A 25056-nucleotide genomic window follows, 5' to 3' on the forward strand; every position below is an offset into this window, starting at 1 on the left:
GCTCACACTCATTCAAACTCAACCAAATAAATCCAGCTTCTCAACGATGCTTTTACTGTCTCATTGATTTACCGCTCTGCCCAAATCACATCGACAACCTTCCGCACAGATGTCTTCTCGAAAAAATGCTCTCAAGACTTAATCTAATTTTTCGTTCGTTACAAACGATTGAAAAGAGAAATTAGACCATTTGTCAACATAGAAATGGACTATTTTGGATCAATTGCGAGGAGTTTTGTTCACCTGCCTTGCGGTGAGAGGCATCCACCTTGAAATAGCTCATAGCCTCAACACCGACTTGACCATACAAACATTATTGGGAATGGCTGTAAGAAGACGACAATTTCAAATTGTTTTCTGCAATAATGAGACGAATCAAAGAGTTGCAGCAAAATAAATACATTTAAAACCCCCCAAGAGCCTTTGCAAAACATTCCACCGTGGACCAGCCTACCCAAGCTAAGGTAGACCGACAGCTGAATGGCAGTAACGAAAGATCTCCTTGGGGAACTAGGCGAAACCTCATTGTAATCAGCCTACCTCTGGTGAAGCCGGGCTTTGCCAGAGGTGACCAACTCTTCCCTTGCTACTCATGGAAACAAACATAAATGAAACAACACAAAAACAGAAACAACAAAGACAAAAACCAATCCCGAGGCTAGACAGAAATGCTCACCTCAATCTAAGGTGGAGACTGGGGATGAACAGAAATGTCCACCCCAATCTACTGCTTGAAATGAGGCTAGACATAGCAGATCACCTCCAATAGCAAGGGCACTTCCTGCGGCGGGCGCCAAGAGTTCCGCCTTGAATAAAGGCAAGGAACCGGCAGCCCCTGCAGAAAAGCTTCCTCACTTGTGCACCTCCACGAAGAGAACCCCAAGAAGATTGTAGAAGCCGCGCAATGACGTGATATCGCTGTACCTTCCAAAACCTTCGCGGAAGCCACCGTGAGACACCTCAAGGTTGCCAAAGAGAGTGTGTGTTCGGCGAGTCTTGGCCTACACCTGCCGATATAAAGGAGATGTCTCTCAGTGACTTGTCCACCTTCCTGGAAAGGACAGAATGGACGATGACCTAGGAGGACAACTCCTCGGGAGGATGTACAGTGGGTCACATGTGGCCTAAGTGCTATGAGTCTACATCAATACATCAAGTCATCGAAGAAATGGACCTATCCAGTTCAATAGGGGGTTTGTCTGGAAGAGAAATCACTTTAAAGTTTATCCCTTCTTCTTCACCTCACATGGGAGGAGCTGGGGAGAGATTGATTGATACACTGAAAATAACTATTGGCAAAAGTTATCGATGATCAAAGTTTTCGAGAAGAAACACTGAAAAGTTTTTTTGTCGAAACGGAAAAATGTTTCTAGTGGTGATGGCGACTTATTACCATTGACTCCAAGTGCCGACAATTTGAGGAGAGAATGGAAAATGTTATTTATGGGTTGATGAGGGAAGTTAATATGAACAACCGCTACCATAAACTATAAACTATTTATTACTCTGATGTGAATAAAATTTATACATTCCCTGCGAGAATATTCTTCTCTTATCTTTGTACAGGATAGAATATAAAAAAGGAAGTACCATAAAAAACTACATAAAACAAAACAGGGGAAAGAATCTAATTTGCAAACACTTTTACAGTATGATACATAGCAGAAAATATCGGGCATGTTATCAGATTCTTTATAGAATCGCTGGAACAGAGAGTATCTACCTACCTACCTCATCAAGGCGATGTGCATTGAGAAATCAATCCCGGACCTGATGGGAGAATTCGAGTAGTTGATGTTGAAATGCCAACCTCAAAATTCAAGCGACCAGTAATAGTCCAGTCATTTTAGGGGGTTTGTCTAGGAAAGTTGACATACCCAGCTGTAAATTTATATAAACTTTAAATTTTGGCATCATAAAAGTATTCTCAAAAATCGCACATGATTCGACGGCCGCAACTTCAAAAATTGGAGGTAAAAAAAACACTTTTTGCACGTTTTTTTCCCATATCTCGTTTCCAATGAGTTTTATGCTAATTATATTTAAAAACAGTGAAATTTCAGCTGTATCAGAAACTATTCTGACCAGTTTTTAACTGTTTCTTTTTTGTGTAAAAGCATTTACCATTTCTCCAATTTTCATTATTATTCATGCTTTAACTGTTAAAGAGTTTCGTATTGTTAACACTGTGCCTCGAGTGCCAAGACTTCATTTTATTCCTCATCTTAGTGATTTTGAGAGAGGATGCATTGTTGGAAGGTTTTTCAGTCAAAGAAATTTCAAGAAGAACCAATCGATCTTTGCTTATTTATTCTAAGATATTATCAGGCATGGATCCAAGAAGGACAAGAACACAGAGCTGGGGGCACCGGTCGTCTCAGGGGAACAACAGCGCGTGTGAATCACTGAAAGACTTTTGGCTCTTAGGGATCGGTTCATTTATACTAGGGCAATTGCGAATCAGTGGTTTGAGGAACACGGAAGGGTTTTTGGAATTCGCACAGTAATTATTGAATAAGAAGTTTCGGACTTTTTTATTAACATCCCCATTGGGTGTTGCCACTGACTCTCGAACATCGACCCAACCGATTGCACTGGTACAGAGACAGAATAAATTGGGATCTCCAGTAGAACCGCGTAGTCTTCAGCGATGAATCTCGCTTTTGTTTGGGAATGCACGATGGACGAGCAAGAGTAAGAAGGCATCGTGGTGAAAGACGAGATCCACAGTTTGATGTGGAGAGTCATGTTCACCATACTGTTGGTTTCATGGTGTGATTAATCACCTCAACAAAAATGGATTCTACACAATTGCATACGCAGACGACATAGTTATCTTGCAGACCGGCAAATGTGTGAACACACTGTGCGATAGAGCGCAGGATATGCTCCAATTAATAGAAACATGGTGTGAGGAACACTCACTGTCGATCAATCCCAAGAAGACTGAGATGATTCTTTTCATCAGGAAAAGAAGTTTAACGGGCTTAAAACCTCCCGAAATTTTCAAAAGCAAACTAAACTTCTCTGAAGAGGTGAAATACCTTGGTACTATCCTCGACAGGAAGCGAACAGAGTAGAGCAAAAAGAGCATATGTGGCTTATGAGCAATGTCGGAGGACAGTGGGACGCGCATGGGGTCTTTCACCCCGTGTGGTCACCTGGATCTACACTGCAATAATAAGACCTATGTTTACGTACGGAGCCATTACATGGGGACCGAGGGTTCTACAAGCAACGGCCATGCAGAAATTATATCAAATACAGCGACTGGCTTGTTTAAACATCACAGGAGCCATGATAGCAACACCAACCGCGGCAATGGAATTAATTACGGGTCTGACCCCACTGGACCTGTACGTTAAGGATTGCGCACGTCGGGTGTAAACCTCGAAGTAGGAATAGGTCAGTTGAGGCTGAGGCTATGGTGAGAAGCGCTTACTGCGCAACCTCTACTGCAGGCAGCCAGTGATTCAATTGAACCCAGGTTTGTGTTTAATAAATCCTACAAAATACGAATTAAACAGAACACAGGGTCAGATGCTACAAATGCAAAACGCATATATACAGACGGTTCAAAAACCCTAAAAGGATCAGGATGCGGAGTGTATTCCTGGTCACTAAGCCTAAGGATTAACTGGGGAATAGGAAGAAATACCAGCGTGGTCCAAACAGAATTGGCTGGTATCTCAATCGTCACAAAAGTAATAACCAGGAAAGGAATTTCTGGCAAAAACATAACAATCTGCACTGACAGCAGACAAGCCCTGTTAGTCTTGAACAGACAACGTATAACCTCAGGGCTAGTACTAGAGTGTCACCAAGATTTAGCCAAAGCCTCGATAGATAATAACATTATCCTGAGGTGGGTTGAAGGGCCCGACAGGAGTAAAGATAATCACATTGCCGACCCTTAGTCAAGGAAGCGGCTGGACTAAGAATTTTAGGACCCAGTGGCACCCACGGCCTGATGACTTCGACAATTGCTAAACTAGCCAAATGTTACACCCATGCTCAATCCATAGAGAGATGGTATGGAATCAAAGGATGCAATCTTGCCAGGATCACTTTGGGTGACCCTGGAAAGCTGGTGCCGAAGAAATATCTGTAATGGTCAGGAAAAATCTACGCTTAACAGTAGGATTTCTGACTGGCCACTGTCAACTAAGGAAACATCTCCATGATGATGGTGATATAATAGAAAGTTGTAACCAGAACGAAAAGAGTATCGCAGTATTTTTAGACCTCGCGAAAGCTTTCGATACTGTCAACCACAACATTTTGTTAGATAGATTAGAAGAAATAGGAGTTCGAGGTATCGCATTAAAGTTATTCTCAAATTATCTTTCAGGTAGAAACCAAATAGTAAAAATTAACGACTCATTTAGTAATCCACTACCCGTTACCATTGGCGTCCCTCAGGGAACAGTGATTGGACCAATACTTTTTTTAATATACATCAATAACATATTTAAAATTGAAAATATTGAAGCACAAATAACTTCTTATGCTGATGACACGGCACTACTTTTTGTTGGTGACACATGGGATGCAGTCTATGAAACAGCAGAAAATAGTTTAAAAATTCTATATTGCTGGCTAAATGCCAGCCGTCTCAGTCTAAATATCAGTAAAACTAAATTTGTGGCATTCACTACAACTTCAAAAGACCAACCAGTCCGTGATAAAATTGTGATTCATAAATTCCAGTGTGATCATTTTCCTGGTTGCTCCTGTCCTACCATACAAAAAACATGCTACATAAAGTATCTTGGTGTAATGCTGGATCAATATTTGCGTTGGGATAGACACATTGACTATACCGTTAAAAGACTTAGAAAGCTCATGTATAAATTCTACCAACTGAGGATTGTACTAAATAATAAACTTTTATTAATAATATACGATTCCTTAGCAGAATCAATTATTAGATACTGCATTACAGCATGGGGAGGCTTGAGCAAAACTTATCTACATAACCTACAGGTCATGCAAAATACGTTATTAAAAATATTACTTAAGAAAAACAAGAGGTACTCCACGGAAGCAATTTACAGGGAGACAGGATTATTTGATGTAAGAAAACTATATACCTACCATTGCTTACTATGGATGATGAAATCTCAATTACCAGCTTTACCACACTTTCACAATACTCGTGCTAAAGCCAAGCGAAACACAGTGGTACCATTATGTAAAAAAAATCATACTCAAAGATTTATGAGTTACTACGGTCCCAAACTCTTTAATATGTTGCCTCCACATATAAAAAATATCACTAAGAACTATAAGTTGGAAAAAGAACTGAAGTGCTTTATAGAACAAAATCATGAAAAAATAAAAGACCTATTTCTAAATACATATTGACCTAAACAACGTAGATTTTGTAACAAATCCTCTAGACCTGCACAGGGTTGCTACTAACTATATCTCGCCATTCTATGTAATACATGTTATAGAAGTTAAATTAGACGTTTGAATACTGTACTATATAAATATTATATATATATATATATATATATATATATATATATATATATATATATATATATATATATATATATATATCGTAATACCGCTGTGAGAATCACATCACAAGCTTGCTTAGGTGACTCACAGTGGTTTATTACCTCTTTCTTCTTTTTTCCCCTTTTTGTAAAATTTTCTCTGTAAATTACCTGAATTACCTGAATAAATTACCTGAATTACCTGAATATGGGGCTAGTGGACACACCTCTATGCAGGTTGTATGAACAGGAAGATGGGACTATCAGGTATGTCCTATGCGATTACCCGGAGTTATCGTCAATAAGAGAGTGTGTGTTCGGCGAGTCTTGGCCTACACCTGCCGATATAAAGAAGATGTCTCCTAGTGACCTGTTCACCTTCCTGGAAAGGACAGGATGGACGATGACCTAGGAGGACAACTCCTCGGGAGGATGTACAATGGGTCACATGTGGCCTAAGTGCTGTGGGCTTACTCTCACCCTCCCTACTCTACAGATACAGAGATACAGATGGTCTTTCACCGATCGAACATGTGTAGGATATTGTTGGTTGCAGTCTGCTGAATTTACAACAGCCCCCCCAGACTTTCACAGCACTCAGACTTGAGTTAGAAGTAGAGTGGAATGAAATACCCCAACAGGATATAGACCACCCTATCAGGACAATGCCCAGACGTATCCACGAGTGTATTAGACATCGAGGATCTGCAGCACACCACTGAACTACTGGTTTCACGATCATACAATTTCTCAGAAAACTTACTCGTTTGTTTGCTATTATCTGTCAAGTATGTAAGTAAAAAATTATTAAAATATTTTCAATATAAATGGGTGTTTACGTTTCTTTGTCGCCACTTGTTTCAGCTTAAAGCTTACTCGTGCCTGACGAAACACCGTTCCGGGTTTGATTTCGGAGTTTTCCGTCTCCTTGACAGGTTGCAAACCAGTGCTATCGACGCCTATCTCACCAAATTACACGAATCATTGTATGCCTGTCACCACTGTTGACCGTTGAGGAGTTTGTATACTTTATAAGAGCTGTCATGTATTGTTTTCAGTTACAGGATGTTGGAGTTTCGGTGTACAATATGGACTGGCCGAATTACCCACCAAAACTAAAAAGTACTTTGAATATCCTGATTAGAAAGACCCAAAAGCCCGCCAACTTAACAGCTGGAAAAATCATGGTCATCGATTTATTTTTTTTCATTCAGGTATGTTCAGAATGAAAATCAATATGAAAAAATACATATCCCGAATTGCAATGTATTTCATATAAATTATCAGGTCTTGAAGTCTGATATTATCTTGTCTGAACGGCAACTGATCGTCAATTCATGTGTCGCAACTGTTTTGAATGAAACATTTTTTTTTGTTTCAGGTTGTTCAGAAATCTTATTCCTTCTACACTTTGATTATCAACACAAACTAACAACAAAGTGATGAAGTATTTTCCGAAACACACTCAATCTTCTTATGATGCACTGTTTGGAACCTTTGGCGTAGTAATGAATATTACTGGAGCTTTATCCCAACATCAAACCTCGACACGTGTTTCGATCACCAAGTGATCATCTTCAAGAGGAAGATTGATCAAAACACGTGTCGAGGTGTTAAAATGATGGTTTGGTGTTGGGATGAAACTCCAGTAATATACACACTAAATCTTGATCACATTTTTTACACAAAAATTTCAATTATAACCCTGTTATTTGAATCTCTATTTTTCCACTCACCTATCCATTATATATATATATATATATATATATATATATATATATATATAGATAGAGATTTTATCGAGTGTGTATGATACAAATCAAGAATATATATATATATATATATATATGATGAGCTGTTTTCTCGGGTTTCGCTCCGTGTTCTGTGTATTTTCTCCCCATAAGGATTATTTTCACAACGTTTCGGCAAATGAGACTTTGCCGAAACGTTGTGAAAATAATCCTTATGGGGAGAAAATACACAGAACACGGAGCGAAACCGAGAAAACAGTTCATCATACTTTATCCGTGAGAATCTTCGAGTTAACATATATATATATATATATATATATATATATATATATATATATATATATATATATATGTATATATATATATATATGTGTGTGTAATAAAAATATATATCATAATATATATATATATATATATATATATATATATATATATATATATATATATATATATATATATATATATATTATAGTTATTTGATTCTTATATAATCAGAAATGATGATGGAATAACGAAATTAGTCAACTCCCTAACTATATTACTAAAGGAAAGCTGTTGGAAGGTAGGTTCACTATATCGTTTACTTGAACTATATATTAATGTCATTAGACAGTTGCTGTTTTCCATTGGAATTGATAGAGTTTTTATGAATACTCCAAAACGTGAGTAGTAAACGGATTCAATGGTCCAAGTTGATTATTACATTCAAGTATACCCTCAAATCAATAAAGGAATTAGTCATGTGTAATGAATGGTAGGTATCTGAAACTGAACGTTGACAATTTTCGATTTAGGCGTTTTTACGCAGAATTTTAGATTTTGAATACGACAGGAAACTACTTTTCGAAATTTCAGTCATTTGTAAAGAGAAGCTGTCATTGAAGAAGTGCTGAAACTCATTTCGATTCTGTCTTACTTCTGTTGGAAATTTCTCGTTAAATTTCTCAATGTCCCGAGAGAAAGTTTTTACTCGAAATTATAAATCTTAAATTCTTCAGTTGACAAACAACCACCTCGTATAAACGATTTGGAATAACTTTCTTTCTACTTGACTCCGCTTCCGGCGGTTCAACTATATCTGTATCTACGACACTCTTGTGTTTATCGAAAATACTAGTTCTTGTTGAACTTGACCTACAATAACATTTCATTCAAAGCAACGGAAGCAAGTTCAAGGTAGAGGTTACACAGTAAACAAAATAAGGAAACTGTATTTGAAAACAAATTTCTTCCACTGGTTGATACAATTTCATACTACTCCTGCAATTTATTCATTGCGTAGTCAATAAAATTTATTTCACCTTGCTCTACTATATAGGATGAAGATATTGCTGAATCTCACAAAAAAAAATTATGACGATCATTCATATTAGATCATCATATGCATATCATTTCAGCCGTTTTTAAAAATTTCTATTGATTTGATGAGAAAGTTTTAGATTTTATCATTTCATCAGTTATATTAATAGGGAACCTTTTGTTGTCAGGAATTTTTCACAATCCTTTTGGGTCCAAAAACGAGCACTTTTCCCAATTACTAGAAATTGGGATTGGCAAGCAGTTTATCCCTAATTCTTTGATTGTGAAGTTCTTTGTTTCAATTTGTTCTAAGTTTGTAGCTATTATATCGTAACTCTTCCTTATGTAGGTACCTAATATTGTGTAGCGTTACTGTGAACGATATCTGATTAAATTCCACAACGAATGTTTGTAGTATAAACTGAATGGAAAAAAGTGTTTTTCGTGTGACTCAATGTTCACACAAAAGTAATTATTCAATCAGTTGTCATTATGTGATCCTTTAGAAAAAAATACAATTTGTTGGATGACAGTTGAAGATAATGTTCGTCACTTTCCAGAGCCTGCTGAGCAGGGACGTAATTTAAAAGTTTAGACAACGACGTAAGTAGTTGGTTATCCGAGCCTGTATACAATATTGACATTTTATAGTCAGCAGAGTTGAACTGAATTGACGGTCTTTTGGAAGAGATATCGCGAACAAAATAAAACTTATACTTATTCTTACTTGAATATAGTATTTATTGCTATGAGTTTTTTTTCAATTCTTATGCCAGGAATATTAAGTAACTACGTTATCCCTCTTCAACCCCAACCATTGATTCAAACTAGAAAAAAATTATTGGATGCATAATAACATCGTTTTATTACAAATCAAGCTCAAAGCCTTCTTCAATGAAAAAAAAAAGATTATAAATAACAAGGAGAACACACTATTGCTGGTTTATGTGATCTAACACATAAACCAGCAATAGTTGCGCCTCTCATTCTATTCTATTGAAAAAATTAGATGACTATAGCATAAGAGGAATCCCTCTGTCTCTTTTTTCTTCATATCTGACAAACATATACCAATATGTGTCAATTGACTGGAACAATGTGTCCGACTTAAAACCAGTTACATGAGAAGTTCCCCAAGGCTCAGTTCTGGGTCCTCTTGTATTCATAATCTATATAAATGCTCTCTTTTCCTTCATGTCACCTCATAATTGTTTTGCTTTCGCCGATGATACTACTCTTACGACATCCAGAAGAATCAAGGGTAATTTGGTGCGCGATATAAATCAAACTCAATCGAATGCTGACATATGATTCAGAAAAATAATCTAATGTTGAACGAAAATAAAACTCAACAAATCATTTTTACATCAGACACCTCTTGGGTTGAAGGAGACATCTAGATGATACTTTGAACTGGAGCACATTGAGCAACTTAGCAATAAACTGTCGAAACACACATCTCTTCTTCGGAAATTGAAAAATGTAATCTCTCAACAGGCGATATTATCAGCTTACTACGTTTTTTTCCATTCTCACATGGAACAATTCTGTGGGAAATATTACTAAAGCAAATAGGATATTTATGTTGCAAAAAAAGGGCGTAAGGATATTATCTGGGGCTGGTTTCTTAGACTCCTTTCGTTGAAAATAATGACAGTTACTTCTATTCATCTGTATCAACTTTTAATAGATATTCATAAAAACGAATCAACATTAAAGAGAAATTGTGATTTCCACGATCATGAGACAAGAGGATGTGATTTGTTGAAGGTCAGTAGATTCAGACTGAAAAAGTCAAGTAGAAACTCTATCGATGTCAACTTATACAATATTCTATCTTCCCATGTCAAAAAGTTAAATCAATACTTGTTCAAAAAGTATCTGAAATATCAATTGATTATAAATTGTGTTTACACTACTGACGAGTACCTATACATAGCTGTCTCATCCAAAGAAACACAAATAATTGGCAAAACAGATGTATGTGTGTATATAATAATAATAAAAATAATAATAATTGCGTTGCGCTCAGAAATACTCAAGGGTATAACTGTGGCACCCCCGGAAACCGGAGGCACAAGGTCCACCCATTTGTTTTATATGGATGATCTTGAACTTTATGCCTCTGGAGAGAAGGATCTCCATCAGTTCTTGAGGGTGGTGGAAGAGTTTACGCATGCTATCGGTATGAAATTCGAGATATACAAATGTGCAATGGTCCATCTCAAAAGAGGACGATGCGGGGACTACGGAGAGGATGTGCAGCTCGTAGATGGAAGCATCTTACACCATCTGGATGCCGGAGAGACGTATACTTACCTCGGGGTGGAACAACGCCACTCACAAGAGGTAACAGCAGTGAAAATTTCTCTCCGCGGCAAGTATCAGCACAAACTTCTTACTTACTTACTTACTCTACTCGTTTGCAGTAGTGAAGAGGACTCGGGAGGAGCTGTATCAACTCGACGTAAAGACCCAAAAAATGATGCATCTCTATAGGAGTTTGCATCCCAAATCGTCCGTTCCATGGTTGTACTTCCTTCGACAATAGGGAGGCCATGGACTTCTGAGTTTGGAGTGTCTACATGACAGAATGGTACTGAATACAGCCTGTAAAGTCTTTGGGAGTTCGGATCCCCTTCTCTGCATGGTCCGTGACCATGTCCGTCACCGAGTTGGAACCCGTTCAGCAAAAAGCTCGGATAAAAGCCGCAGAGATCACCTTACTTCTGCGGAAACGCAAAGATAAGCCAATGCATGGGTTCTTCTTCAATGACATTGGAGACCTTGGCTTATCAAAGCGCCTGACGTTCGCTTTTCTCAGGTCGAGTGGGCTGAAGTCGGAAACTGAGGGGTTCATCATGGCTTGCTAGGATGGTGTCTTCAACACCTTAGTCTGCCGCAGTCGCGTGATGGGTATAGAGGTTCCTGACACAAGGTGCAGGGCATGCCGCGAGGCGTCCGAGACCCTAATGCACTTGCTATCAGCATGTCCAGCATATACGGTCTCGGCCTATATCTATCAACATAACGCGGCCCTAAGAGTACTATATTACCATTTACGGCACTCTTACGGTATTGACGAGACACAGGTGTTGCCCTACGCTCCGGGGGATATTGAATCCGTTGTGGGGAATGATAAGTGCCGAATTTATCGAAACTATTCGTTCCCACCCTCAGACTCATCTAGCTAATAATGATGTAGTCCTTCTCGACCACCAGAGCAAAACGATATTTGTCGTGGAGTTTTCAGCTCCTGGCGAGATAAATATCGTCAGAAAAGAGAAGGAAAAACGAATAAAATATCGAGATTTTCTCTTCGAACTCCGCAGACTCTTTCCAGATCACTCTGTCAAGATGGTTGTTCTGATTATTGGAGTTCTGGGTGGAAAGATGCCCTTTCTACTTTCGAATCTTAAAATCATACCGACTTGCCGAGGTAATCAAAAATAAATACTGAAAACATCAAGGGTTCTATACTTCCCTGCGGTACCTACACCTGAGGTTGTTTCTTTTAGAGATGACTACAAGTAATCATCCAGTTGGACCCTCTGTGATCGGCCTGTGAGATTGCTGGTCATCCATTTAAGGCGGTATTCGATATGTGACCTATCTTATTTGTATCTTATTCGTATACATCTAAAAGATCAATAAATTATCTTATCTTATCATATCAAGGCTCCTCATTTTGTTAGCACTATTTTGTATAAAATAAATCCTGGCTAATTGGAATTAATCAAAGCAATTTTTTTCACCATAAACACAGAAAGTTCCTCAGAAAAAATGTGTTATTCAACGGAACAACAAATTATAAGGTGCTTACAAAAACAAACAGATACCTTAAAAAAAGATATAATTTCATTTTAATTAGGAAACACTCACATCACTTTCAGAAGATGACGCTTTTTCAGAATTTGTAGTTACTCAATCGGTTACGATTATTAAAGTAATATGTGTCTCAATAGATTAGCTAATGAATCAAGTGAAAGTAAAATCAGATGATTCCAACGGTATTGCTTTCTAAAATTGTGTTTGTTGTATGTTGTATGTATTAAATAGACCAACTTTCTCATTAACACGACGTGACATCTTCAAATTGCACGAGGATTTGTTTGTTAATTCAATAATAAAAAATTAAGGAGTGCCAAAAGTTCCGCGGAGATTTTTCATATACTTATCTACGGAAAATTTTCATTTCAGTCAACACGTAGAATTGTTATCTCTTAATTATAATATCAACATACTTATGAATATCTATAAAACTATACTAAAGACAATGAATATTCAATTTGAATTGGTTTTCAAATTATTCACCTTTTCCAAAGGTCCTACGCAGTACGATCTATTGAAATTCTGTCAGAAAATAATATATTGGATTATATCCAACAGACATTGGGCAATTTTCTCACGAAGAAAATTTCCAGCAGGTCCTCGCTGAAATCAATCGAATCATTAGCCAATTACAAAATTCTAATGGCCTTTCGAGATCAACTGGATGCAATTTTTGAGATACGTGTATTTTGTAACATTTAATTAAACGCTTTTTTGGGATATCTTCAAACACTTGTATGACAAATATTCATTTCGGAGGAAACTTGACATGTAGGGGGTTCATGTTTATCTGCGAATTAATAATTTTTATTGAAAAGGACACAATGTCCAACTTACCTCATACATACCTCATTTATCAAATTTTCGTTAGTTTCCTGGTCCATTCTGCCTCCGTATTTTCTCCTCGGCTTTTCAAATGAACCAAACTCTGTGAGATTTTGATCAAATTGAACATAGTTCGATGTGGTTGTCGTCTTTCGGGATACAAGTTCAAATACATTTCCGATGTTTCAACACTGTTCCTATCGTATTTTTTTTGTAATAACAAGAAATCATTGAGTGTAACAAATTTAAAGTCAAATTTATAAACATCAAAGTCAAAGCCTTATATGATAACAATTATTTTTTTCAATATCTCCAATTTTTCGAGAAAGAATGATAACTTATGGTACATCATTGAAAAAGTAAAATCTGGTTATATTCAAAACAGAAAGAATCCAATATAGTGCCCATAAGAAAAAATAAAGTTGATGATGGTGACCGCAAGACGAAACATCGGATAGCAAATCTGAAAACGCCATTATATAGCAGGGAAAAAGTGGCAATGTGGAAGTACAATTTATTTTCGAATACTTCGGAAAATGAAGCCAGGAAAAAATAAAAATATTTTTTCCTGGTTTCCGAGATCCCAATGGTGAGGATCGAATTTCAAACACCCTGTATACGAGTACAGGATGTTTCAAACCTTCGTTACCAGACAGGATCTGCCTCAACGACTGCAAAGTAGTAGCAAATTCTAATCAGGGAAGCATCTCGTGCATAAAAGCTCCAATAGAAATTGAATGAGATGATAAACTATTACGACATGTGGTAGGGAGGTGGTACCACATATATCAGAGGATGGTTTCGTATTTGCAGCTGAGCGCAGATGAAATCAGTTGAGTACGAAACGTTATTGTTGTCTGGATTGAATCATTTTTGCACTAACGAGGAGTAATGCTACGAAACCGACCTGTAGCTGATCACTTTACTGATTTGTACGAACTCCTACTGCTGGGCGAATGAAAAGCATCTGTGAGATTTTTTTCTTTCAGAACACTTGCATATACTTGACTATAATCCAGTGTGGGGCATGGTATTAGCCAGGACAGTTTTTCTGCAGGCATTTGACATATCCTACTAAAAGATGACTGTTGCGAAGTTCATTTTGAAATATTTATTTTTTCAGTGCGTTTGAATCTCTTCTCGAGAGACGGCCATCAGACCCATTTCATCTGAAAATTTCAAAACAGGCCAAACTTTTTTCAATATTTTTTCAATGGACTTGCATTTGACATATCCTACTAAGAGATGACTGTTGCGAAGTTCATTTTGAAATATTTATTTTTTCAAGCCAAACTTTTTTTTATATTCGTTTCATGGACTTGCCGCACTGATAGCAGACAAGCCCTATTAGCCTTGAACAGGCAACGTGTTATCTCAGGGCTAGTACTAGAGTGCCACCAAGATTTAGCGGAAGCCTCGGTAGATAATAACATTATCCTAAGGTGGGTTAAAGGACACGATAGGAGTAAATTTAATCGCATTGCCGAATTTTTGGCCAATAAGGAAGCCAGTGACAACTACGGCCTGATGACTTGATGACAATTGCTCAACTAGCAAAATGTTACACCCATGCTCAATCCCTAAAGAGATGGGATGGAATCAAAGGATGCAGTCTTGCCAGGATCACCCTGGGAAGCTGGCGCTGAAGAAATATCTGGCGATGACCAGGAAAAATCTACGCTCAACAGTAGGATTTGTGACTGGCCTCTGTCAACTAAGGAAACACCTGCCGATATAAAGGAGATGTCTCCTAGTGACCTGTCCACCTTCCTGGAATAAAGGACAGGATGGACGATGACCTAGGAGGACAACTCCTCGTGAGGATGTACAATGGGTCACATCTGGCCTAAGTGCTTGCCGATACTCAAAACGGAACGCATTGAACATGTTTAACGCATTCAGATTCCTTAATTATACTTGAATAGTCAAAAATAATATTCCACAACACCAGTACTTCTACCCCAGTAACACTACTCATTAATCATTTCACTAGGTAATATTGAGTAGGTAAGCAATGTTTCTGTTCTAGCCTTGCTCGAATAGTCTATGCGCTGTTCGTCTCTCCTCCCAACAAGACAGATACATCACTGATTACTGTATATTCTGGAAATACGGCAGCAGACATGCTTTTCTCAAATCATGCTTCATGAATACATCTAAATTTCCTAATTGCATGATTTCTTGAGATCGAGTAAATGTACTTCACTTCTATTGTGCTTAATGAAATGCCCCAATGAAATTTTTATAACTCGCGAAACCTACAAAAAAATTGTTTATATTGTGCAATTACCTTTATAATCTCTATCGTTAAAAACAAGTATGGAATTTAAAAAAATACCCAGTAATTTTTTTTGCTCACTTGGTTAATTATCATAAAAACAATGATTATATTGAAAAATAATTCGATTTGACGACTGTCACTTTTTTCGATTCAAGTCAATTTATTTTCAGGACAATTTATGGTCACGATATATCATGTACATATAATTTTTGTTGTATGACAGGATTCTTGTCGTTTCAAAAATTTCTAATTACGGCAAGTATCAGTCTAATCAATTGATGGATGTAGCCGGTACTACGTGGTAGGAAATCATAATGAAAAGATAAATGACAATTTCTATGTTTTTACCACCTTTATTTGCAATTAACGTTACTACAGTTTCGTCCTATACGGACATTTTCAAACTTATTGTACATTTTCAAGCTTATACAATGAACAATAAACTTATTGTATAAGTTTGAAAATGTCCGTATAGGACGAAACTGCAGTCACGTTAGTTACAAATAATACAATAATATAATACAATACAATAAGAAATTTTCATTTCTCTTTTCATTATCAGTCTAATCATACACTATTATAAAAGATCCAAGTTGATTACTGCTTTTAATGTGCAATCCCTAGCACGGACATGAATATCGAAAATCAGCTCAGGAAATGATTTCCCATCCTACTTTTCTTTACTCAGATAATGATTAAATAGTGTCGAAGATCCGTTTTTGTTACCCCAACAAAACCTGCAAGCTAGAGCTGTTTTTAGGTGGTTCTCATTGCTTCCTTCATTCCTGAACAAGCATTTTTGTTGATATAAATCGCTTATTTTCCCTCCAGCCACCAAAATAAACAATCATATGTTCGGTTTCAGCCCTTCTTGCTAATATCAGGACTAGCTTTCCCATTCTACTATGTCTAAATGATGGTTCCAAATTAGGTTGGAATCTAGTATCACTCCCAGATAATTGACTCTCCCCACAAATATATCCCTCCACTTCGGAGTTTTAGTGATTCTACCAATGACATGAGACTGGTTGGTCTCAATGTCCTCGTAGAATTCTATCTGGGGTTTCACAATGAAGGTAGCCCTAATCAGTCTCTATTTTTTTTTTTGGTAAATGTATCCCAGAGCCAAGATCACTTTGAGGATCGCACACAATTTTTATCTGTACTTTTCTAAGATCTGGTGTTGAATTTTTCATCATTGACCCGGAAAACGGCACCCAAGAAGATCTCTTATAGTTTTGCTCCACCTGATCTGAAGTTGCTTCGTTCGACCGTTCGATTTCTTCGAATTACTTCCTTCATAAGTCTTCTTGCATGGACTCAGGGCTTCGTTGTATTTAGTATTGAAACCATACAGCTGCTTTCCTTGCACTATGGAACAATGTGCGACAATAACTCATTATCACTGATAATGAGTTATGATCAGTCTACTGTGATCTGTCTACTCGGCAGACCTTCATCAGTTCCATCAGCTTTTTCGGACCATTTTCCTAATTGGTAAAGGTTCCGAACTAGCTTTAGGGAAATGGAAGGTACGCTGATCCAAAAATGATTTTTTTCAGGTCCCCACTGATCTTCTCTTTCAGCGCTGTCAAGTTCCTGCTAGGTTCTGGTATGAATTAATAATCCTTCGATGTTGAGAGGTTACGCTTATACTATGTCGAGTCCTGTAATACATATCTGTCAATGAGCAGCTTCTCTTTATATCCAGCGACTCCTCTCTTCGACCCTATCTACTCATATACCTATCCGTTCGATTATTTGGTCAACTGCGGTGAGTATTTGTGTGTATAAGATACTCCTGAACAAGTTATAAGACAAATTTGAGCATGTAATCAGACTGTAATTTCAAGGAATCGACAAATCTCGGTTTTTGGGAATAAGAACGGGTCCGCCCCTCGATAAATCAATCTGGAATCGGCTGGTCTCCGTCCAGCTATGAGTTGAAAACTCTTGGCATAAAGCGGTGGGTGCTTGGTAGTTTTTTAACCAATAAGTGTTCGGCCCATCTAGGACTATAGTAGTAAAGTTCTTGGAATCCACAAGGGCTCTTCGTCCAGGATTGTCGGGTTATTATTATTATAATTTTTATTATTTTTATCATTAAAAATAATAATATCGAAGGGTCACACCCTGTCTTCGAAGCCCCGATACATTCGGGAGGGCTAGCCAGCATTCACAACCAATGACCACTCCCCATACTGTGGTATGGGCGATCATTGGGTCCAAGAATCATATGACAGGCCAAGATTTCCGCCATAGTGCGGCAAGCCGGAACGATCTTGAGAATTCAGAGTAGAAAGGGCATCATTTCATCCCAATAATCAAATGGTCGGGCAGAACTATATCAGGCTTATTATCATGTATGAGCCTGAGGTGGGGATTGAATAGCTCCAATAAATTCGGAACTTCTCATTGTTCACAACGGAATCAATATCATCCGGAGGTATAGCAACACCGGTATCTCGTCCATAATGTTGAAGTGACTGAAGTCGCATATGCTGGACATGCTAACACCAAGTGCATTAGGGTCTCAGGCGTCAAAGAATAATAATAACAATAATATTTATTAGCCATTTCGGTATTTAATGTACATATGGTGAGTCAATAGAAGTACTATAAAATATAAAAACAATTAAAATCATGATCTGTTATATATAAATAAAAAAACTGAAACAAATATCACAACAGCATATGGGTATCACAGTTATAGAAGGTAGGTATAAATTAATAATAAGAATCTTAAAATTAGAATTTTTGTCTTAAATATTCCTGTACGCTATAGAAACACTTTTCTATTGAGAATTTTTTAGTGTTATTCTTAAATATTTCATACGATTTAGACTCCTTAATAGCATTTGGTAGTTTATTGTTCAGTGTGATCGAGTTATATAGTGGAGAATTTTTAAATTTGGTTGTTTTGTGAGAGGGTATTCTCAACATATCACCATGACGTATACAATAGTTATGAGTAGCCGCATTCACTTCGAAAGATGCAAGGTTACTTCTTAAATATGTTACCCATTTCAGTATATATATGCATGGAACTGATAACAAGTTTTCCCTTAGGTTTGCAGCTATCACGATAGTTCATATCAAAAATTAATCTTATAATACGTTTTTGGGCAACAAATATTCAATTAAAATCTCTACCACATCCCCATGACATAATATTTAGAGAAACATGTGGATATGCCATTGCAAAGTATATGGTTAGAAGGCTTTGTGAATCTACACACAATTTCATTTGTTTTATTGCAAAAAAGCTGAATTTAGTTTCTTGCAAACGCTATCAATATGCATATCCCAATTCAGGGATTCATCTAATATAGTTTTTAGAAATTTTACGTTACGTGACATCATTATTTCACCAGTAAGGTCAATTTCCCTTGGGATGTTATTTTTTCTGTTATAAAATTTCAGTGAGACAGATTCAGAGGTATTCAATATTAAATGAGTACGTTGGCACCATGAAGTGAATCTATCAATAACATCTTTGACCCTTGCCAGTATATCTTCTTATGTGGCTCCAGTATTTGTCATTGTGGTATCATCTGCAAACATAGTTATATAACAATTATCAATATCAATATATTACGAGAGATCATTAACAAATATTACAAATAGTAAAGGTCCCAATACTGATCCCTGAGGAACTCCTAATGTTACGTCATGTTCCTTGGACACGATATTACTATATTTAACAGTCATACGACGACCACTTATATATGATTTTAACCAAGATGATACGTTATGTGGGAACCCAAGCCTAACTAACTTTATATATGGAAAATTGGTGACACAGTGTCAAATGCCTTTGAGAGATCAAAAAATATACTTATTACAAAATTGTTAATATCAATTTCAGAGTATATGTTATTAAGAAAGTTGTAGGTCGCTGTTTTTATAGAATATACCATGAAGTTGCTAGGTTATGTCCAAAATAAAGCCATTCAATTGATTGGAGATTTGAACATAACAAAAAAACTTCTTAACTTGGAACATTAAATGAAGGTTGATTCTATATAAATACTTTTATAGACAGTATTCAACTTTCCCAACCCGCTTCTTTTACCGAGAGGGGAATGTGTCAGAAGCTATACATCGCATTTTGTGTTGTTGTAATATAATCTATCCAAAATGAGACATACAAATACAAGAGGAAAAACAGATTATTCGATAAAGGCGCAGATACATTAAAAATTGATAACCCAAAGTTTTTACTCAGAACATTTTTTCTAAAGCAATTATGATCATAATGTTAAAATCCAGAAAGATATCTACTTCAGTATATTCGAAAAAAATTTTTTGACACACAATTAATCAAAATCATATCTTCTTTTCAAACAATGACTAATTCAATCTTTTGTGAATTGATTCGTCTTAACTAGCAACGGGGAATATCCAGATTCCAAACAGACTCATTGAATAATATCTAATTTGAAGTCTGTTCACAAATACTGACATCGCATATGGCCAAATTATTTGTGTATTCTCGTTCCCCAATACGTAATCCTGTTCGTCGAATCAAACACAGCAGGGAATTTTCAGTCTTTGCACGCCTTTAATCATTCAAAAATGAACTTATGCTCTACCTATTTTTAAACATGAACAAAAGCTATTAAGCTACAGAGCTGAGTCAGGAGGTTAAAATTAACATTTTTGGTATGATAAGCGTAACTAGGAAGATGATTACACAAAAGCAACATTTACTTCAGTCGTGACTTTCAGTATTTTATAGAAATCGTCTACTACTTCATGAAATGAATGAATATAAAGTTAGGGTTATATCTCTATCACTTCTCCCATCATTTTCATACAATCGAAAGCAATATGCCAATCTAAAAGACAACGAAACGTCTGAGCATGATCTACACATCTTTGTAAAGGAATGTTATTGTAGTTAATTTCTTTCTTTCTTTCAATAAAAGTTTCAAACAATGATTGAGGAGCAGAAAGCCAAAAAGCCTTTTTTTCAAAAAAGTATAATTTACAGCCTATTGAGAATGGTGTTCCACAAAGACTTGCACTGGGACCGCTCCTGTTCCAAATTTTCATCAACTTCTTCCCTATTCTGAAGACACACAGGAAAAAATGCCAAAAATTCACTATGAATTTGCAGTTTGCCAAGTAGAAAAATTGTTTGCTAATCTTTCTAGACTTAATGAACCCAAAAATCCAGAAGCTAATATGTTCTTCCAATAATTCGATTGTGGGAGGAGAAGCTGTCACCTTCTAGTTGTGACTCTATAAGTAATTCTCTGAAATGAATATATTGAATCGAAAAATTGAATTTGAATCTATTCAAATTTCTATTTCTTTTGAGGTAATTGTAAAAAGTTGTATCTCATGACACTCTCCTCGCAAGTCATCACCCTTTTCTATTATCATATTAAAAAACACTCATAAAACATTGAGAAAAAATATAAAGCGTCATAAGACCTTGACATGCTCTGGAGAACCCACCAATTACAAATAATAACTTGAGCACATTTCTTAAAAACAATAAAGACAAAATTCCACTGTCAGATAGGTCAGGAGTATATGAATTGACTTGTGGTTCATTCCCAAAACTTTATATTGGCCAAACCGGGAGAACCTTTTCCAAAAGATCAAAAAAACATAGGAGTATTTTCTCACATGTGAAGAATAATTCTACATTTGCAAACCACCATTTGCCAGAGGGCATAAATTCAACCATGACCATTGAGTTTTACATTTGGCTTTTCCGCATTATCTGGTTTGTGTGAATTATCGTCTGAATGATGCTTGATGGGAGTTTGCTCCTTTCTTGATGCAGCTCCTGCTGCTCAAAAATTCGATGTGATACAAATTCATAAGATATGCTGCGATAAGTTGCTAATTATCTGCACCACCTAGCTAGGTTTGTTAACCGGATGAAGAGTTCCAGAATTGAGAAGCTCTCGGTCTTGATTCTATGTTATAGGGAGAACAGTTAGCATCGTTTGGTTGACGTCCATCTCCTCTGTAGATTCAGTATCAGATTCGCTGGTAACTTCTCGGTCCATAAAGGGTAGCTATGAAAAGGAGGTACGTCACGGCACAGCAACACGCTTTTTTGCTTTCTGAGATCTGTCTGACTTGGCCATTTCTTCCAAGTCTTTGGAAAACACTGTAACCTGCGTCTATTGCGTCTTTCCCCCATTTTATTCATGACACCAATTCCGACAATCTTATTTTCTATACTAGTCTGTACAGGTTTCTTGCTGTATGTATTCTTCTGGATATAATTTGGGTTCTTCATATATTATTCGTCTCTTGTGATCCAAAGCCTCACATTCGCATGAAATATGACGAGCTGTCTCAGTCCATAACACTGTCGATGTCACTTTTGGGTTCGTCAGTGCCCCTGATGCAGCCTATCCATATCTGTCTGTAAAAATACTGATCCTCTCATTTTGTTGAGGCCTTGAATTGATGTATTTAATATGTACTGACCGAGCGGGGGTCACTATATACCCGATGTTTCTTCCGAGCATATTTTAGGGATGACTGTTCATGCTCCAATTTTCGCGTGCTGAGGCTTAACCGCGTAGTATCTGTCAAACATATGTTTCGGTGACATATGTGGTCCGAGGAGAATATGTTAGATGTTCGTTCCTTCACAAATTATGAATTTTTTATTTTGACTGATCCTACCTAGATCGGTGAGTTTGTCAGTTTGAGTTGGCCCACTATTGCTTCCCCAGTTATTACAAAATGTGAAGGAGGAAGATGCACTCCCGAATATGCAAGTTCTTGCACCCTACTTAGTTCGTTAATAGCAGTAGCTTATTTCATCTTTGGTCACTAGATCATAGATGCATATGTTAACATGGGTTCAAGCAATATGCTATAGAGCCAATGCATCATGTTTGGTTTCAGCCCCAATATCTTTCAATAGGTGCGTCTGGCCAGCTACAGTGCTAGCTACCTCCACCTTCTACATGATGGTTCCATGTCAGCCTGGAAACTAGTATAAGTCCCAGGAATTTGACCTCCTCCTCTTCACCTCAAAATTAATGGGTCTTAGGCCTTCTGTCCTGGTCTTCTTGGCGAATACTACTATAATCGATTTCGTTGAGCTTATATTCAGCCCTTCTTTCTCGGTCCATAATAATTTTCATGGCATGCTAGGATGACTTAGTCATCTGCATAGTCTAATACTTTGTATTCGTTATGGTCCAGAAGACGTAGTAACTTGTCCATTAGAAGAAGCCATACATTACTGTAATAAGTCTTTCTACGATGAGAAGGTACCCGGTATCTTGAAGGTTCCATTAGTGATACAAAATGGGCGGAGTCGTACATCCTTTCGAGAGTACACATATCTAGTCAAATTCCTTCTAAAATGTGGTTTTCCTGTTTGATCACCTTCCTATCAGGTGCATATTGATAAAATCGAGGCTATACAGAATAAGTTTCTTAAGTAATGCATCAATAAACTTTAAATTCCTATAGAACAATGGACTTATAATGAAATGAGAGTCAAGATAAAGGAGTTAAGGACAGTAAATAGGTACTTTGATCTTTACACTTTTTTCAAGTGGCTCTCAGGGGACATAGATTGTTTGGATCTGTCGTCTCTAACCAGCTTCAGAGTCCTGAAGTAAAGTATTCGAAACCCTGAAATATTTGCTGATCCATATCATCAAACTAACTATTTATATATTAGCCCCATATCTCGCTTTCCTAGATCGGATGTGCATCTTACAAATTCAGCCCTGGTATTCCTCTGTCAAAAATTCAGACTTCAATGTCGAAGATTTTTACATTAATGTTATTTTACATGATTTCAACATTGTACCTATGACTATACTCGTTTTCCAATGAGTTACAGACTGGTTTTTGATGTAACTATATTTTCTCCCATTTTCTGTGATATACCTACATATAATTGTGGTTATTTTATAAATAAAGGAGTGGACCAATCATTAAATGTATACTCATATACTGCGATGGAGCCGTCATTCAGAAAGGCTCCTACATCAATAGTGACACCTCGACCGGGAGTATTCGCTCTACAGAGCTGAGGGCATTTCTTCTTCAGGAACTATAATAATATGTTTTACTAGTAAACAAAATAATCTTTCAAGTTCAAGTTGAGAAATATTGAACAAAAATATATGTCAATTTTTTCAAATGATGTTTTGGTATGTCGGTAAGCTGGTGGGTTGAAATGGGTGGTCAGTTCCACTCAGTCAATCGACCACTGTGCAAACTGGTGGTTCAAACCTCTGGTCGTAGCCAGAGAACAATTTGGGGGGGGGGTTTGGCTTGGTGGAACAGTAGAAAAACATGAAATATAAAAATAACGAAAGAAAGAAAATGATGTTACATGATCATATATATTCATTAGAAAACCATTACAGGAATCTTAACATCTTTTTACAAAATCATATTTAATATTCTAGCTTTTTTTGCAGCAAACAAATCAATTACCTCCTCGGTGTCGATGTCAATTCTACGATGGATTGACATTAACGCCAAATCGTTTAGTCGTTCCTGGCTTGTGGAGTCTCTTAAATAAGTTTTGAGGCGTTTCACAGAAGAGAAAGTTATTTCAAGGGTACATGAGGAAACAGGTAGTGTCGTCAAGATCTTCAAAAGTTTGTACGCACATTGCCGATATAAAGGAGACCTCTCCTTTATATCGGCAGGTGTAGGCCGAGACTCGCCGAACATACATTCTCTTATTGACGATAACTCCGGGCACTCGCATAGGACATGCCTGACAATTTCATCTTCCTGTTCACACAGCCTGCATAGAGGTGTGTCCTCCGGGCACTCGCATAGGACATGCCTGACAATTTCATCTTCCTGTTCACACAGCCTGCATAGAGGTGTGTCCTCTAACTCTTATGGAGGTGTTTTCTTAGTTGACAGTGGCCAGTCAGAAATCCAACTGTTAAGCGTAGATTTTTTCAGCCAGCTTCCCAGGGTGCTCCTGGCAAGATTGCATCCTTTGATTCCATCCCATCTCTTTAAGGATTGAGCATGATTGTAACGTTTGGCTAGTTCCGCAATTGTCAAAGTCATCAGGCCGTATGTGCTACTGGGTCCAAAAATTCTTAGTCCAGCCGCTTCCTTGGCTAAAGAGTTGGCAATGCGATTACCTTTACTTCTGTCGTGCCCTTTAATCCACCTCAGGATAATGTTATTATCTACCGAGGCTTTGGCTAAATCTTGGTGGCACTCTAGTACTAGCCCTGAGGTAACACGTTGTCTGTTCAAGGCTTGTCTGCTATCAGTGCAGATTGTTATGTTTTTGTGTCAATTGAGATATCAGCCCCTTCTGTTTGAACCACGCTGGTATTTTTTTCCACTCCCCACTAATCCTTAGGCTTACTGATCTGGAGTACTCTTCACATCCTGAGCCTTCTTTGTTTTTTGAGCCGTATGCATATTGCATTTTTAGCATCTGACTGTTCATGCTTTAATTGTATTTTGTAGGGTTTAATAAACACAAACCTGGGTTCAATTGCATCACTGGCTGCCTGCAGCAGACGTTGCGCAGTAAACGCTTCTCGACATAGGCTCAGCCTCAATTAACCCATTCCTA

The 25056-nt window shown here is 37.2% G+C and overlaps 1 protein-coding gene across 2 annotated transcripts in view; it reads left to right on the plus strand.

Annotated features, from left to right (window-relative positions):
* Window positions 1–7233, plus strand: part of LOC111515231 (odorant receptor 10) — a 29490-nt gene extending 22257 nt beyond the window's left edge. For both annotated transcript variants that reach the window (XM_074173523.1, XM_074173524.1), the window contains exons 6-7: window positions 6566–6721; window positions 6889–7233. In XM_074173523.1, the coding sequence (XP_074029624.1) occupies window positions 6566–6721; window positions 6889–6939 (207 nt within the window). In that variant the 3' untranslated portion in view covers window positions 6940–7233. The remainder of the gene's footprint in view (window positions 1–6565; window positions 6722–6888) is intronic.
* The last annotated feature ends 17823 nt before the right edge of the window (window positions 7234–25056 follow it).

This window comes from Leptinotarsa decemlineata, unplaced genomic scaffold (assembly GCF_025532065.1).
Source record: "Leptinotarsa decemlineata unplaced genomic scaffold, Ldec_3_MD MMD2_tig00000251_RagTag_RagTag, whole genome shotgun sequence".
Classification (NCBI taxonomy): domain Eukaryota; kingdom Metazoa; phylum Arthropoda; class Insecta; order Coleoptera; family Chrysomelidae; genus Leptinotarsa; species Leptinotarsa decemlineata.